Below are 15,241 nucleotides of genomic sequence, written 5' to 3'. Positions count from 1 at the left end.
TAATAAAATGCAGAAGTGTGTTATTGACTCGCTAATTGCTCAGCTAAATGGATTTCTCCTAAATTACCTCCTAACCCTTGTAAATGAAAATGATGCAAAGATTAGCACTTCCATGGATTTGCTCAGGAGAGAAAAAATGAAAGGTCTGATTCTCTGCCCAGAGCAGGGGGGCTGGAACTGGATAATCTTTAAAGTCCCTTCCAACCCAAACCATTCCATGATTCTATGATTCCCTTTTAACCTAAAATTGCTCCAAGCCTTGCAACCTGGGGGATCCTTGGCACCACACAGGTCATGGAGCCACTCTCGGCTTTGTGAGTGGCTGCTGCAGGAAATTGCAGCTCTCAGCCTGGCTCGAAATTGTCCATTCTCCCCTGAGTGTAGGTTTTCAGGAAATCAGGGGTTTAAATGAGAAGTATTCCTCTCCAACTGAGCCCCTCCAATATCAGCGTCAGCTGCCACCTCCTCCCATTCCCGACCCAGGTTTGCCTCGGAAATTGAAATGTTCAGCTTGTTAGAGAATAAATGAAGAAAGAAATATAATTTAATCAAGAGACATCAGTACCAATAAATCCCATGAAATTTAGCACAGCTGGGGTGTAGTGTCATCATCCCCTCTCATGCTCAGCTGTGTGCTGGCAAACCAGGCAGCTCTGAGCCCGCTCTTCCATTCTCCTCTCCACTGCAAGAGCCACTTCCAGAGGCTTGGAGGGACATGCAGGTTTAGGAAATAATTATTTTAATTGCATCATCAGCTCCATTCCTGCTGCCAGGAACTTTTGTTTTGGGAATGACAGCACCATCCAAGAACTCCAGGGCAGCACAGCCCTCAAGGGTGGCATCGCCCTGGAGGGATGAGCTTGGAAAGGTCCTGATCCACGCCAGCACCATCCCTTTTGTCTGGAGTACCCAACACAGCTGGGTCTGCATGCCCAGGGTGGCACTTGGCCAGTCCCGAGGCACCACAGATGCTTCCAGTGAGCAGCCGGAGGAGGAGAATCCTCCACAACCATGGGATGCTCCCTGGTGCATCCTGATGCTTCCTCAGATCCTGCTGGCCTGAGGAAGGAGGGGAGAATTCCCTCAGCACACGAGGTGCATCCCTGTGGAGGGAGCAGCCCCGTGAGGACGCAGAGGGCAGCAATCAGAGGGTCATTAGGCAGAGCTGAGGTTATGCCCCAGGCAGGAAGGTGCTCCTGCTTTCTGTAACCATCACGTCCCAGAAAAACCACATTAAATCATCTCCGGGAAGTGGGAGCTGTGTCCGGAGCTGCTCCTGGTGCAGCTGCCTTTGGAGCAGAGGTGCTCCGGGGGTTTTCACCCTGCCCGGGACTGGTCCTGTGGGACCAGTGTCCGCACTGGGCTGGTGCAGAGCAGAACTGGGACAGGGAGATTTGGTGGGGCATCCCCGGAGGGGTGGGCAGAGTGGTCTCCAGGGAATCAGCAGAGCGATGAGCAAAATCCTCCCTCGTTTCTCTCAGCCACCCGGGAGGAACGCCGGCAAAGCGACTTAATTAAAAAATTACCGCTCCTCCACTCTGTCCCTGCCGACAGCCACAAACCCTCAACCACGGCAATTTGGAATGGAGAGGGATGTGCAGCTGCTAATGGGAGATTAGGAGAAATCTTCCACTTCGGAAGCAATTAACGAGCCAGAAAAATATTTGCATATGTGAATTGGATGGCTGGGTCGCGCTCCCCATGCTCCGCTCGGCTCTGGGATGTTTCCCTGCCCGGGCTCCTGTGCCCAAACTCCCCCCAGGCTGCCCCACATCGCATTCCCGTGGGATGCCCTTGGGGGTCCAGCGTCGGAATCGCCACTCGGCCACTCCCGACAGCTCCTCCAGCCCCGGGAAACGGGGATCTGGCCCCGATCTGCCACATCTGGCACCGCAGCCGGGAAAACGCTGCTCGGATTCGGGCTGGGTTTGTCCCCTAATCACATTTTCCCTGTTATTTCGGGTGCTTCAGGTTACCGCGGCTGCACTCGGCTTTGATGCCGGCTGTTCCCACGGCAACGGAGCAGGCTCTGGGTTTGTCCTGACCCATCCAGGTACTTTATTAGCTTTAACGAACTGCATTTTTAATAGAAGCCTATGTTGGATTTTTGAAATATATGTGCTTTAAATACCATGTTTTTAATTAAAAATGACACGGGAACGTAAGATATATAATTATATTTGCATGACTAACGCACTGTCTCAAAGATACATATATATAAAGCTGTAAAATATAATTACAAATTATCTTTAGGAAAAGTCCAGAAAAAAAATTCATTTCTTGTACATTTAAGTAACATTGCTGCTGCAGGGGTTTGGGAGCCAGGCAGAGCTCCTGGGATGCCTCTGGCTCTTGGACAGAAATCCAGAATATCCAAGCCTGTGCCTCTGCAAAGAGGAGACAAATTCCACTTCTCCCAGGCTCACCTGCAGCTCTGGCTTCTTGTCAAAGAGGATTTTGGAGTGATGCTCACCCCAGCAAAGGAGCAAACTGCACCACCTCTTATGGCCAAATGAATCACAGATGGTTTGGGTGGGAAGGGCCCTTAAAGCTCATCCAGTCCCAACCCCAACACCTTCCACTGTCCCGGGCTGCTCCAAGCCCCATCCAGCCTGGCCTTGGGCACTGCCAGGGATCCAGGGGCAGCCCCAGCTGCTCTGGGCACCCTGTGCCAGGGCCTGCCCACCCTCCCAGGGAACAATTCCTTCCTAATACCTAAGCTAAATCCACCCTCCTTTAGTTTAAAACCGTTCCCCCTTGTCCTAATCCAGCAGGCATCTCTTGCCCCGTGCAGGGATCACCCAGGTCTCCTGGGATATCTGGTGCTGGGATGAGCATCCCAGCCCCCCCTGCCCCCTGGGTTTGTTCATCCAGGAGCTGTGACTCCCTGGAAATGACAGGCAGGGTTTGCAGTCCCAGGGAGAACATCCTTGCATGAGGCATTAGAAGCAGAGATGAGATCCCTGACCCGGCATTTAAATAAGTGCACAACTGCGCTGATGGATAATCTTAATGGCAGGGAGAACAATGAGGGCCCTGGGGGAGAAAACCTCTGGCAAAATGAGATTGAGAAGTCTGGGGTTGCCTAATTAGGAGGCAAATAACAGAAGTAGTAAAAGTGAAGAACAAACAGAGGACTGAGATCAGGATCTCGAGGATCAGGACTGTAATTTTCTCCAATGAGCTATATATAATTTTCTGTCTAATTTATTATCTTGCAAGCAAAGATAAAATTATCTGAACTGACATTGCTTGAACTAAAGACTGAAGGAGGATTGGGATGTGTTTGGGACTGAGCCCATTGACTGAATGCTCTTTACAGGCTAATCAAGAATTATGTGTAAATAAAAGGTTTGGGATGAAATAGAATAAAATTGAAATCAAAGCACACAAAGCTGCTCCTGCCTGAGAGCTGGGCCCCCCTGGAGCTGCCTGTGCCCACAAACCCTGTCTGTCACCACTGAGTCACCCTTTGGAGTGGCAGCAATTGCTGTGAGATCCAGGAATGTTCTGTGTGTCCCTGCACTGCCCTCTCTGCATCTCTCCTTCATCCCATGAAGCTGCACAGAGCTGGGTTTGGGATCCAGAGCGCCAGAGCCCCCATCCGTCAGTCCCTCCCTCCAGCTCCTGGCATCCAGGTGGGGTTTGCCATTCTTGTTCCCAAAAACTTCCCATATAGAAGTGATTCCCAGCCCCAGGGACACAGAGCCAGCCTTGCTATGGCAGCTGTGACACAAACATCAATACTGAAGTTAAATTTATGTCTTAGTTGCTATTTTTTCCCCTAAGATAATTAAAGACCATGTTTGTTTATTTCTTAAACCCTTATAAACCCCCAGTTGTTTTCTTCCTCACTGGCCTTTTTTTCTTTGGTGTGTGTGGTTTGCCAACCTGTGAGTAGCATTCTGTAATTAGCAATTAAATGCCACATTTGGAGACTAAATATGAATTGTTATGACAAGATTCTTCACTTTGCCAAACAAATGTGTTGCTGAGGTATGGGAAAAAACCCCATCACACAATAATGTGATCAGTGAGAAGCCAATATTGGAGAATATTACCCTGGCTGGATATTGGGAAGAAATTCCTCCCTGTGAGGGTGGGCAGGCCCTGGCACAGGGTGCCCAGAGCAGCTGTGGCTGCCCCTGAATCCCTGGAAGTGTCCCAGGCCAGGCTGGATGGGGCTTGGAGCAACCTGGGACAGTGGAAGGTGTCCCTGCCCATGGCAGGGGTGGCACTGGTTGGGTTTTAATGTCCCTTCCAACCCATCCATTCCGTGATTCCATGTCTGAAACTCACTTCCCACTGGATGTTTTCCGCTTTTTCCTCAGATACAACTTACTTTGTTCTCAAATTGGTGGGAGGGCACAAGGCTGGGACAATTCCCAGCCCTCTGATCCCTTGCAATGAGCTGGACCCATGGGATTTCCCTTGTCCCCAAGTCCCCAAATTAAACAAATCATCACTACATGGCCTCCCTCCCTCCAGTGTCCCCTGCCCTCCCTGCAGCCAGTCAGTTGCTGATGAAAATGGAGACTGTGAGACCAAAACTGAAAAGAAAGGAGGAAAAAAATGAAGGTCTGGGAATGCTCTGTGTGTTTATTTTGCTTGCAGTACTCAATAAAACAGACTGTTCATTTGTGGCTGCTTGCAGCAGCATCCTCCCCTTTGCAGCAAGTTTCAAAGGAGCCCCAGGATGGCCAACCCTCCTGTGGGACATGGCCCTGGGGTGACCCTCCTTATTTTGCTTGGAAATAATTGAAATTTCTTGTGAGTTGCTATTACAGGGTTGAGAGCAGCAAGTGAGGAGCAAGAAAACAACTCAACAAATCTTGGGACAGTTCTTGTGCCAGGCTCAGCTCCTTCCCAGAGCTCTAATCCCTCCCTGGGTGAAAGGGAACTCTTTGCCCTGGTACGTGGAGATCGTCTCCATGAGTGTGACCAATCCCCCCCAGTGGCTGCGATGACAAACACACAATGGGCTGATTATCCCCTGGCTGAGGGACGTGGCAAAACCTCAGCATTTAAAATCTAAATGTAGGAGGGGTTGAGCCACCCAGGCACGGGTGTTATTCACTAACATGAGATCCAGTTTTCCAGCAATGCGAGTGACAGCCAGTATTGAGGGGAAATTGATTATCTGTGTGAAGTGAGGATTAAAAATAGCAGCTTTGTGTCAAACCCCACGTATGTTTTGACTAAATCCTCGATAAAAAGGAGAATGGATAAAAGATGGAGATTATACAGAGAATGCCAAAACCCAAAAAGCCTGGATTAGAGAAGAAAAGGATTTGAGTGGGTTGGTGCAATTAATGATTGTCAAGTGCCATCAGCTGGGACTGCTGTGGCTTCTTCTGGGGACGTCTTGCCCTTTGGTTTGCCAGCCTGCCGGAGGCACTGCCAGCTCAGTGCCCTGCTTCCCTGAGGCTCCTCCAGCCCTGGCAAAGGTCCAGGGGCTCGGGGCCAGTGTTTGACCCACCCAGTCAATCAGTTTAATGGTCAGAAACTCTTCCCCATAATAAGACATGGGACATTCCTGGACGGGATGATGGTCTCAGAAAGGCTGTCCTCCCCTTGTTCCTCAGCAGAAGCCCACAGAACGCTCTGTGCTGTGAAATTAATGCTGTTTTAGCACTTCTTTGTTGCAGTGTGCTTGAAATACACTTTTTGCTGCTGCAACCGGTGCTCAGCTGCTCCCCAGGGGATGGAGTGACTGTCCCAGCCCAACCAGGAGCTGCAGAGCTGAGGTCTGCTCCAAATGACACCGTCTGCCCTTGCCCAGCCCCACATGGTGCCAGGCTCTGTCATTATCACATTTTACAGCTCCCACTGTGATCGCTGCACCCATCCAACACCACACAACACACAATTACTGCTTCCACAGGAGGAAATACTTCACCAGACAGGGCAGCACTTACAAATAAAATAATTTTATTGAGTTTCTGCTTCTATAGCATGTGGCACATAAAGAGAATTAAGACACAAGGTGTGATGAGGAATGATGTATTTACCCTTCACTGAACAAAGGATTCATCTCACCCAGGTGCAATGCAAACACCCCTCTCTGCCAGCCGTGATGTGCAGCCAGGGGTGACGTGGTGACATTTGGGAAAATGGGAACTGAAGTTGACCTGAGGATTGTGGCTGATGAACGCAGTCCTGCTAACCTGAGGGGAGGAGAACCGGCTGCCTCGCTCGCAGATTCTACCTCGAAACCAAAATATTTGCTTTTGCTTGATTTAATTGGGGTGTAATAAACAGCACTAACGCACTTCTTAACTCAGAGAAAAATCCGTGATGAGAAAGCGTCCAAAATCCACAGCTGGCTGATAAAGATCAGCAGATTTAGCTGCAAAGCCAGTACTTGGGATGTTCTAACTTCATTCTTGGCCTCTGCAGCCAAGGAACCAGCAAAGCTTCATTTTTTTTTTTTCCCCAGAACTTGACCTTCCTTCAGGGCTTGGGCTGAGAAACTTTATTCTTTAAGGAAGTGCTGACAGTCTTAAGAAAAAGGTTTGGAAGCTTTTTTTAGCATCAGCCATGTTTCCGTGTTTCCCTTTCCCCCTTGGGTCTCCCTTTATTCCTTGGATGAGATAAGGAATAGAGATCCAGTGGTCATGTAGGGGTGTCACCCATTTCTGTAACACTTTCTCCCTTTTTTTTCTGAATCCCACCCGTGGCAAGGCCGTTCCCTCCGCTCCAGATAACGCGGGGATGTCCTGGGGGATGAGCAGCAGCTACAAAGGGGGCTGAAGAAATGGTTCATGCAAATAGCTCTGAGGAGACTTCAGATACAGGGGAAAAAACCCAGGGTTTCCCTCCTGAGGAATCAACAGCATTTTTTTATATATGACAAAAGGAATTATGGGGTACACACTGCACAAACTTCTAAGAGCTCATGGACACCTCTACATGAACAGGAAACCTGGGAACGCTCTGCAGGGCTGGGGCTGGCCACGAGGACGGAGCTGCTGGCGGCTTGGAAGAGTCTCTCCCATCTTCTGCCACGGCTTTTCCAGTGGCCACTGCCCCCCCGTCCCAGCCACCTCTGCTCTCTGCAGACACCTCCTCGCCCCTTTCCAGCCTTTGCACACACTAAAAACTATTTTACACATTATTTTACAGACCAAACTCCCAGCACACGTCTCAGTCCACCTTCTCCCTCTGGAAACAGATCTGTACAGCAAAAGCCACAAAAATAACATCACCTTGGGAGACATATTAGACAAAAACATATTTGACCACAAAACGGGTTTCTACCTTTACTTACGCAGGAACAACTACACCAGAAAGTCCCGCTGCTGCCACCGCCCCTCAGCAACCTGAGACTGAAGGCCAAGCGCAAAAATTACTTGGTTTAGTCCCATTTTCCTCTTCCTGCTCTGGATCACGGTGTGGGGGGCGGCTTGGGGGAGGGACAGGAGCCCTGGCTGTCGAAGCTCGCTGCCCGGCCGTGCCACTGGAGGACAGAAGAGAAAGCAAGTTAAGCAAACAGGAGGGATTATCTGGGGTTATTCCCAACCCTGCATTGTGTCGTCCATCCCCTCTTCCTCAGTATTCCCATCCCATCCCATCCCATTTTATCCCACCCCACCCCATCCCATCCCATCCACCTCATCCCACCCCTGCCCGACTCCTGCCCTGCCGTGTTCCCATCTGCTCTACGAGTTCCAACTCATGCAATGCCTGTGTTTAACCACTCAGGAGGAATTACTGAACAATCTACTTTACTGCTTTGTAAATCAATTCCCAATTGTGAGGATTCCTCACCAAAAAAAAAAAAGGGGAAAATAAGCAGTATCTGTGTGTGCTGTGAAGACAAAGTGCTCTCAGCTCTTCCCTGCTTTATTGCTGTTGTCTTCTCGGTTTAAAAATACTGTCTAAGCTCAGAAGTACTTGAGTCTTTCCAGTCTGGTAATTTTACTCCACAGCAGCTCTGTCCACAGCACTGGAGACATTTCTCAAAGGGAAAATCAGATCAGAGACTCGGTGGATGGAGCAAACATTATTTTTGCCATACTTAGGGTATCCTAAATTATTCATCATCTGCCTTGGGGGCTATTATCATAATTCAAACCATTACTCCTGAAGCTTTTGAGCACTTGCCCATCTCACCATCTTGTTTTATTAAATTCCAATGACAAATTATAGACATCTCATAGAGACAACGGGAGGCAGAATTTCCACTGCCTGGATCAATTCCCTCCCCTCCCACATAAGCAGAAACTCTTTGCTGGCTGATATTAATGTTCAAGCATGTATGAATTTCATTTCTCTGGGTGAAAACTCACTTGGGGAACCAGACTTCACGCTTGCCTTGGCAAAGCCATCACAAATGAAGACAAGAGAGCAGCAGCCTGGTGCTCACAGGGAGGCTGAGCAGGGCAAACAAGCCCTTGCAGATGCTCCATGGGTTTGGAATGGTCAAAAATTTGGCCAGTTTGACCAGTTTGACCAGTTTCCTTCCCCAAAGAAGCCAGTCAGTGTAAAGTAACTCCCTGCACAGGTTTGCACTCAACAGCCTCAATTTCATCAGGGCTGAGCAGAAATTAATGAATGAAGATGAGAAACTTGTCCTGCCAAACAGCTGCCTTAAGGAAAGGAAACACTTCCTTCTATATTTCTCATGTCAGATATATTGGCCAAAATCCCTGAGGAATTGATAATACGGATACAAACTCCCCATGAGCATTGCCAGTAAAATAACAGATCGCAGAAATTACGATAGAAATGGGCTTTTGGCAGAGCCTTCCCCATGCTCTTTGCCTCCTGCTGGCTGCATGACAATGACAACGACAACGTTGCTACTCCAAAAATGTGATGAAAACTCTTCCAAGAATAAGTCCTGGAGATACTTTTCCTTCATTTAATTCAAAAAGGTGGGCCATGCATTGTGTAGTCAGCAGTCAGAAACTGGGACCAGTTCAAAGTAAAAAAGGCCCAGAAGTCTGGAAGGGCTTATCTTTAAAGACAAATGCTTATTTTTCATTATGGGCATGACTCGGCTCTCAGCAGAGTTATCAGTTTTTATCTGGAACGATGTTTTAAACAAATAAATGCTCCCCTGCTGGATGTCAGAGGCACTTGGCAACATCAAAGACCCGTTTTGCATCGCGCTGATGATGCGACTCTGCGATACCAGGGTTTGTCTTTTGTAGATAACAGGGGAAATTCCAGTTTTCAGAAGTTCCCTTCAAAGCCTGGAAGAAGGAGCAGTAATTTTATATTTCCCCTTGTGGACACATCCCTGAACCTGGCTGATGGGTGTGTGGAGGAATGCAGAAGGAACATGGGTGGGGTGGCTGAAGCACTCGGGGAGGCAGCAGCTGCCAGAGGGACCTCGGGGCTGAACACCAGGAACAACTTGTGCTGAGGGGAAGAAATTATTGTTGGAATAACCCCACAATGGAGCAGCAAGAGGGATTCTCCCTTTCTGCTCAGAAACTCGCCTTCTGAACATCTGTGTGAGGAGGATAGCGCTTAAAAGCCTGTAATTAATGATTCATTTGCACATGTTCTCCATGTTCTCTCTTTAGTGATGATGGTCATTAGTGAAGTGCAGTCATTATGGTTTGTTATTCACTGTTGATAAATATGGAGCAATCAAAGACATGATGTGCATCCGAAGCATTTCCCTTTTCACTGGAGCCTTTTGCATCAGTGAAAGCGAAGAAGGAGTGGCACCAGCTCATGGAGGAAGGGCCTGAGGTGCTGTCAGCACAGAAGTGAGGGGTTGGACCATGTTAGCCCAGCACTGCGGCTGCTGGGACAGGCTGGAGCTGCCCAGGTCCTCATGGTGGACAAAGAACCATTGTTGGACCAGTGGCCCAACGGAGGAGGAGGTCATTGGTCCAACATCATGGACACAATCATCCATCCATCCATCCATCCATCCATCCATCCATCCCTGCTGTGGCAGGGTAAGAGGGTCAGGGCTGGGCCATCCTCCTGGAGCAGCACGTCTCTGGTGACACTTTTCCTGGCAAATTCACCAGAAACTGTGATTCTGAGCTGTAGTCAAAATACGGTGGGAGCACTTTCTCCTGGCCAAAGCTCTTCCAAAGCACACCAGGCAGGGTGTTGGTTAGCAAAGAAATTCCACGTTCCCACACTTTTCTCCCCCCTGAGTGGTGGGGAGGGGGCTGGGACCCCCACCACAGTGTGGGGAGATGGCAGTGCCTGGAGCAGCTCCGTGTCCCCGGGCAAACAGCTCCGGTCACCCATCCCTCCATTTAAACATCAAAGGGACAATTCAATCCTCGCCTTGGGCTTGAGGTCAAGCACTCCATCAGGGAAGACTCAGATGGAGCCAGAGGCTGTCACTGAGGGTCAGAGCACACAGACACCATCACGAGGATCAACTGGGAAGCAAACGCTCCATTTGCTGCTGCAAAGGCGCCTGGAGATGAAGATGAAGAAGACAAAGAGGAGGATGAAGGCTCAAGATGTCAGCACAGCCCGAGTTCACCCCAACAAAGGGTGAAGAAGGGATGGAGGGCCAGCAGCTCTCCCCCAGCATCCTCAGTCAGGGCAGAGGCACAGAGAGCCAGCAGCCCACAGAGCCTGGAAAGATGGAGCAGCTGCACAGGGACCCAGAGCTGAGGGTACAGGACCAAAACCCCCAAATTTCTTTCCAAAAATGCCCAAACACAACATGGAAAAGATGATGCAATGACTTGTAACCAACAAATACCATTTCCCATTAATTTGTCTCCAGGAGCCTGTGCCTTTTCCGTTCAGTTTTTCTTTTAGGCTGCACTGGGGATTTGCAGACAGCAGTGCTAAAACCTAAAAGGGCAAATAAACACAGGGACCATTTGCTTGCTGGCTCTGTGCACCAGTTTGTGGCAGAAATACCAGAACAGATGATCAGAGGGCTTTTTCTTTCCTTTTAAGCAGAGCTCCTGACCGGTGCATTGAGGGGTGAAATGATTCACTCAGGTTTTTTCCAGAGTCTTGGGGGCTCAGCCACGGTTTTCAAAGTATATTTTAGAAGGTGAGTCATCTTCCATGTCTTCCTTGGTTTCTTCGTGTTTTATCATAACAATAATGCTTTTTTTTTCTTTCTTTCTTCCTAGTGATTTTCAAAAACTTCACAGGAGTTTTTCTTTCAAAACCTCACCTGCATCTGAAAAATTGTGTAGTAAAGCCACAAAAATTGCAACCTGGAGAAAGAACTGCTGCCCCTGGGTCAGCCATGGCAGCTGGTGTCACACTGTGAGGTGCTACAGATGCCAAGAGATCAAAGGATAGATCAATTCCCTTTCTGCTGAAACCCTGTGGCTGCTGGTGCCCAGGTCCCCATAGCAGTGGGACACATGGAGCCTGCCCAGACATGGCTCATGCCCAGGGCCAGGGTTCCAGCAGGGGAAGGAGAATGAAATCCTGGTGCTGCTCAGCACCCAAAGGCAGAGTTAGCACTGTACACAAAGTGCACAAGGGTTTAATTCTGCTCTGACTCACCCCCGTCCTGCATAGCTAATCCCTGGGCTGATTCACAGAGGTGCAAGGGGAGCTCACAGATCATCTCAGTTGAGGGAGGGTAAATTTTCAGGTGTCCATTGTCTGATATATCCATCTCCATTGTGTCTTAAGCTAAAATATCAATTGCCAGGTTTTCCCTTGAGTGCAATTGACCTGGGCTGGGACAGAGGGCACTGAGCACAAACAGACTCCTTGATCATACAACAGGTTGGGTTGGGAGGGAACTAAAAGATCATTCAGTTCCAACACCCTGCCATGGGCAGGGACACCTTCCACTATCCCAGGCTGCTCTAAGCCCCTTCCAACCTGGCCTTGGACACTGCCAGGGATGGGGCAGCCACAGCTGCTCTGGGCAACCTGTGCCAGGGCCTCACCACCCTTTCTTTGTTGGAGGAAGGAGCAGATTTCAAAGAAACAAAGGGTTTATACACTAATTCACACTACTCTGGAATCTCAGCAAGCCCAGTGTCTGCCTTTCACTGCAGCTCAGCACTGAACTTCAAGGGGAAAATGAGATGCTTTCTGTTAAGTACTTATTCTGTGGCTTTGAGGGAAAATACCTCCTCAGCCCCAGAAACTGCAGGAGGTTTTATTGCCTTTATTATCGTATCACTGGCCACAAATGCTGGAGCTTGTTTCTCATACTTGAAGTGTCAAAGGCATGTGTGCCTTTTCCACATCTCTCTCCTCCAGAAGTTATGACCTGAATCAGGCAAAGCCAAAGAGCTCTATAGAAGCGTGAGAGATCAGAGTGCAAGGAGGAAGAAAATGCCAGAGGTGGTCAAAAAGGTACCCAGGCATTTCAGCCCTGTTTTATGATCTGGGGCTGCATCAAGTCAATCTCCTTCTCTGGAGATGCTTAGAGCAATTACATTTGTTCTATTTATTCTCCCTCAAAGGCTCGGAGATGAGTCAACAGAAAAATCTTTTAGGATGAAAAATTGAAACTTGAAATAGGCAATATCCCTGGACAATTTGTTCTGCAATCAGAGCAGCATTCTCTTTCCTTACTGCTCTCAGTCTCTAATTTTAAAAGGAAAAAAAAAAAGAAAAAGAAAAGATAAAACCCAAAATGTAACAGTCACATCTGTAAATACAGTTCTTCTCAGTCTTGCTTGCGAGCTCAAGGAGCTATTTCGAGGCAATACAGAAGTGCTTGTTTTCTAGAGTTCATTTCTGGTGAGAAAATTCCCTCAGCTCTGCTCAGAAAATCCCAGGCGAGAGCAGGAGCGCTCTGAAAGCCTGGAGCCAGCCCACTCACGCTGAGCACAGGCACTGAAAGGGAAGGATAACCCCACACACCTCTTTGAAGGATTTCTTCACCTCCACCAGCGGGTGCCAGTGGGCGATGGGCTTGCGGGGGTACGCCAGCATCTCGTTCCAGTGGTCTCTGCCCAGCCCCTCGGCGTTGACCCCCACGCGGCAAACGCCGATGATCTCGTTGTGGCCCACCCTGAGGAACGGCAGAGAAGCAGCAGCATCACCATCCATCCCTCAGGCTGCCCAAACCTGCCCAGGCAACTCCTGGCTCCTGCTGCTGGTGAGCCTGGGCTGTGGTGTCTGCCCCAGCACTGCCACCACCACGAGCAATTATGGCAGTTTTTAAATTATTTCAAAGGCAGATCAGTCCAGACACAGGATCTGGAAGGAGTTTGACTAGAGCTCTACAGCAGGAATAACCCTAAGCTCAGCGATGCATAATTCATACACCCAGGGCCGCTCACACATTATTTGCTTTCTAACATGGGATTCAGGATAAGTAAATAACCAAGGGGAGCATGGCACTTGCTCAAGGAAATGCCATAAAGCAGGGACCAGCTTTACCAAACTCGCTACTTTTCCATAACCATAAATATCAATGTCACTGTAGCAATAAATCACCAGAGACAGGTTGATACCACTGAGCTCTGCCATCGAGGCTGTGGAAAACACTGCGGAAAATTGCATTTGAGAAGGAAAATCTGCACCCAATGGGATGCTCTCCCCTCCAGCTCTCCAGAGCCTCCCACCTACCGATCATAATCCATGACGGAGATAAGGAGGCTGACTTGATCCATGTTCTCGGGGGGAATGTCAAAGATTATTGCTTCATTGTAGGTGGGATTAAGTGTGTTTTTCTTTATGGTGGTTTTCTTCTTTTTCAGCCTTCGCCCGTCACAGAGCAAAGACACTTTGACATATGGATCTAGGGAGGAAGAGATAGGAAAAGACCTTTTGTTGAGGGAGGTATATTTTGTTTCCTTTGCAACGCAGAAACAGCTTTATCAGAGGATGGGCTGTGAGTTCCAATGAGCCAGAGGCACTCCTCAAATGCACTTTGAGAAAAAAGTTTGTTTGTAGAGCAGTAAAAGCCACCATTTCTCATACTGGTGTGGGTGGTGACCTGAGGTTCAGGCACCAGAGAACCAGCACTGCAATATTATTATTGCAGAAAGGATGAGCTGGCTTCACCTGAATTCTCAACTCTCAGACATTTCGTATGGCTCCAACTGAGCAGAAACATTTTCTGCAAAGGTCTCTGTTGTCACTGCCTTTTGTACAATGAAATTCAAATACTCTTAAGTTGGTGTCTGGAAAAGACACTGGTTTTTATGATGAAAACCAGAATTTGTGCACGCTGAATGTCAGCTCTTTGAAACTGTGAATGCAAACAGTCTTCAGGTGGCTGTGATCCTTAGGTTTGACTACTGGCCACTGGACAGGGGAATGCACATTCCAGTGGGATTTATCCAGGTGGCCCATGATCCTTTCCTGATCTCGGGGTGAGACAGTTGATTCTGGCTATAAAGGGTTGCAACAGATCTAAGTGTCCTACCCAAGAGATGGATCAGAGCTCTGGCACTCCAAACCCTCCAGTGGGATGGGAAACAACAGACAGATAATTCAACTTTAAACATTTTGTTTGCACTTAAAATGCAGACAAAGCTTTTTCAGGTGTTCCTGGGATGGTTCACCCACCATCCACTGAGGATACTGTGAGGGAAGAGGAGGAAATGTGGATGCAACGGGGTCCCCCTCAGCCACTAAACACCCACCTGAGTAACCAGTGATGTCCATAGCTTTGAGATTCCTGCATTTAATGACTGTTAAGGTGAGGCGACCTGCAGTTGGCAAATAACAAAGGGAAAACATGATCTCGCCCAGGTCCACGCTTTCCTTCAATAAAACAGAGAACACATTTTATTGGAAACGTGCAGAACCAGCCAGGTGCCTCCTCCTCCTCCACCACAGCACTTCCTCTGCTTGCCATTTGGAGTGAAGGACACTTCATGGTGGTGATTCCAGTGCACCCCAATACTATTTGGCTAAAAAATGAATACAGAGAACAGGAAGAATGTGTTACAGCTTCACATCTAAGTTAAGGACAATCTCCCTCTGCCTCAGCAGATTTTGTGCTTCCCATTGCAGCCTCCCAGCAATGCACAGCTAATGCACAGCTGATGCACTCCTGCTCCCCTGCTCACACAGAGGAGATGGGATATCTCACACCAAATCAATGCAGTAAGGAAATCAAACTAGTATCAAGTTTTGTTTGAATGTACAGTACATGTCTCTAGTGCCTGGTTCCTCCAGGAATGTGACAAACACAGTGAGGTGACAGAAAGATGAGCTCCTGACCCTCAGTGGTGCCGTATTCTCCGGTTGTGCACTGCAACAAACTCCTCGGAAACTTCCTACTACAGCCAGTGCCATCAGTGCACAACACCACAGACTGGTTTGGGTTGGAAAAGACCTCAAATATAATCAAGTTCCAACC

The 15,241-nt window shown here is 48.6% G+C and overlaps 1 protein-coding gene across 1 annotated transcript in view; it reads right to left on the bottom strand.

The window, feature by feature from the left end:
* Positions 1–5,910: 5,910 nt before the first annotated feature.
* SYT6 (synaptotagmin 6) overlaps positions 5,911–15,241 on the bottom strand; it is a 34,875-nt gene continuing 25,544 nt past the window's right edge. The window contains exons 4-7 of the mRNA XM_032132893.1: positions 14,520–14,640; positions 13,498–13,669; positions 12,787–12,937; positions 5,911–7,459 (exon numbers count right to left, since the gene is read on the bottom strand). Coding sequence (XP_031988784.1) covers positions 7,388–7,459; positions 12,787–12,937; positions 13,498–13,669; positions 14,520–14,640 — 516 coding nt within the window. The 3' untranslated portion in view covers positions 5,911–7,387. The remainder of the gene's footprint in view (positions 7,460–12,786; positions 12,938–13,497; positions 13,670–14,519; positions 14,641–15,241) is intronic.

Source organism: Corvus moneduloides, chromosome 24 (genome assembly GCF_009650955.1).
Source record: "Corvus moneduloides isolate bCorMon1 chromosome 24, bCorMon1.pri, whole genome shotgun sequence".
Lineage (NCBI taxonomy): Eukaryota > Metazoa > Chordata > Aves > Passeriformes > Corvidae > Corvus > Corvus moneduloides.
Note: the sequence above shows the minus strand (reverse complement) of the source record. Positions and strands in the feature narration are given on the sequence as shown.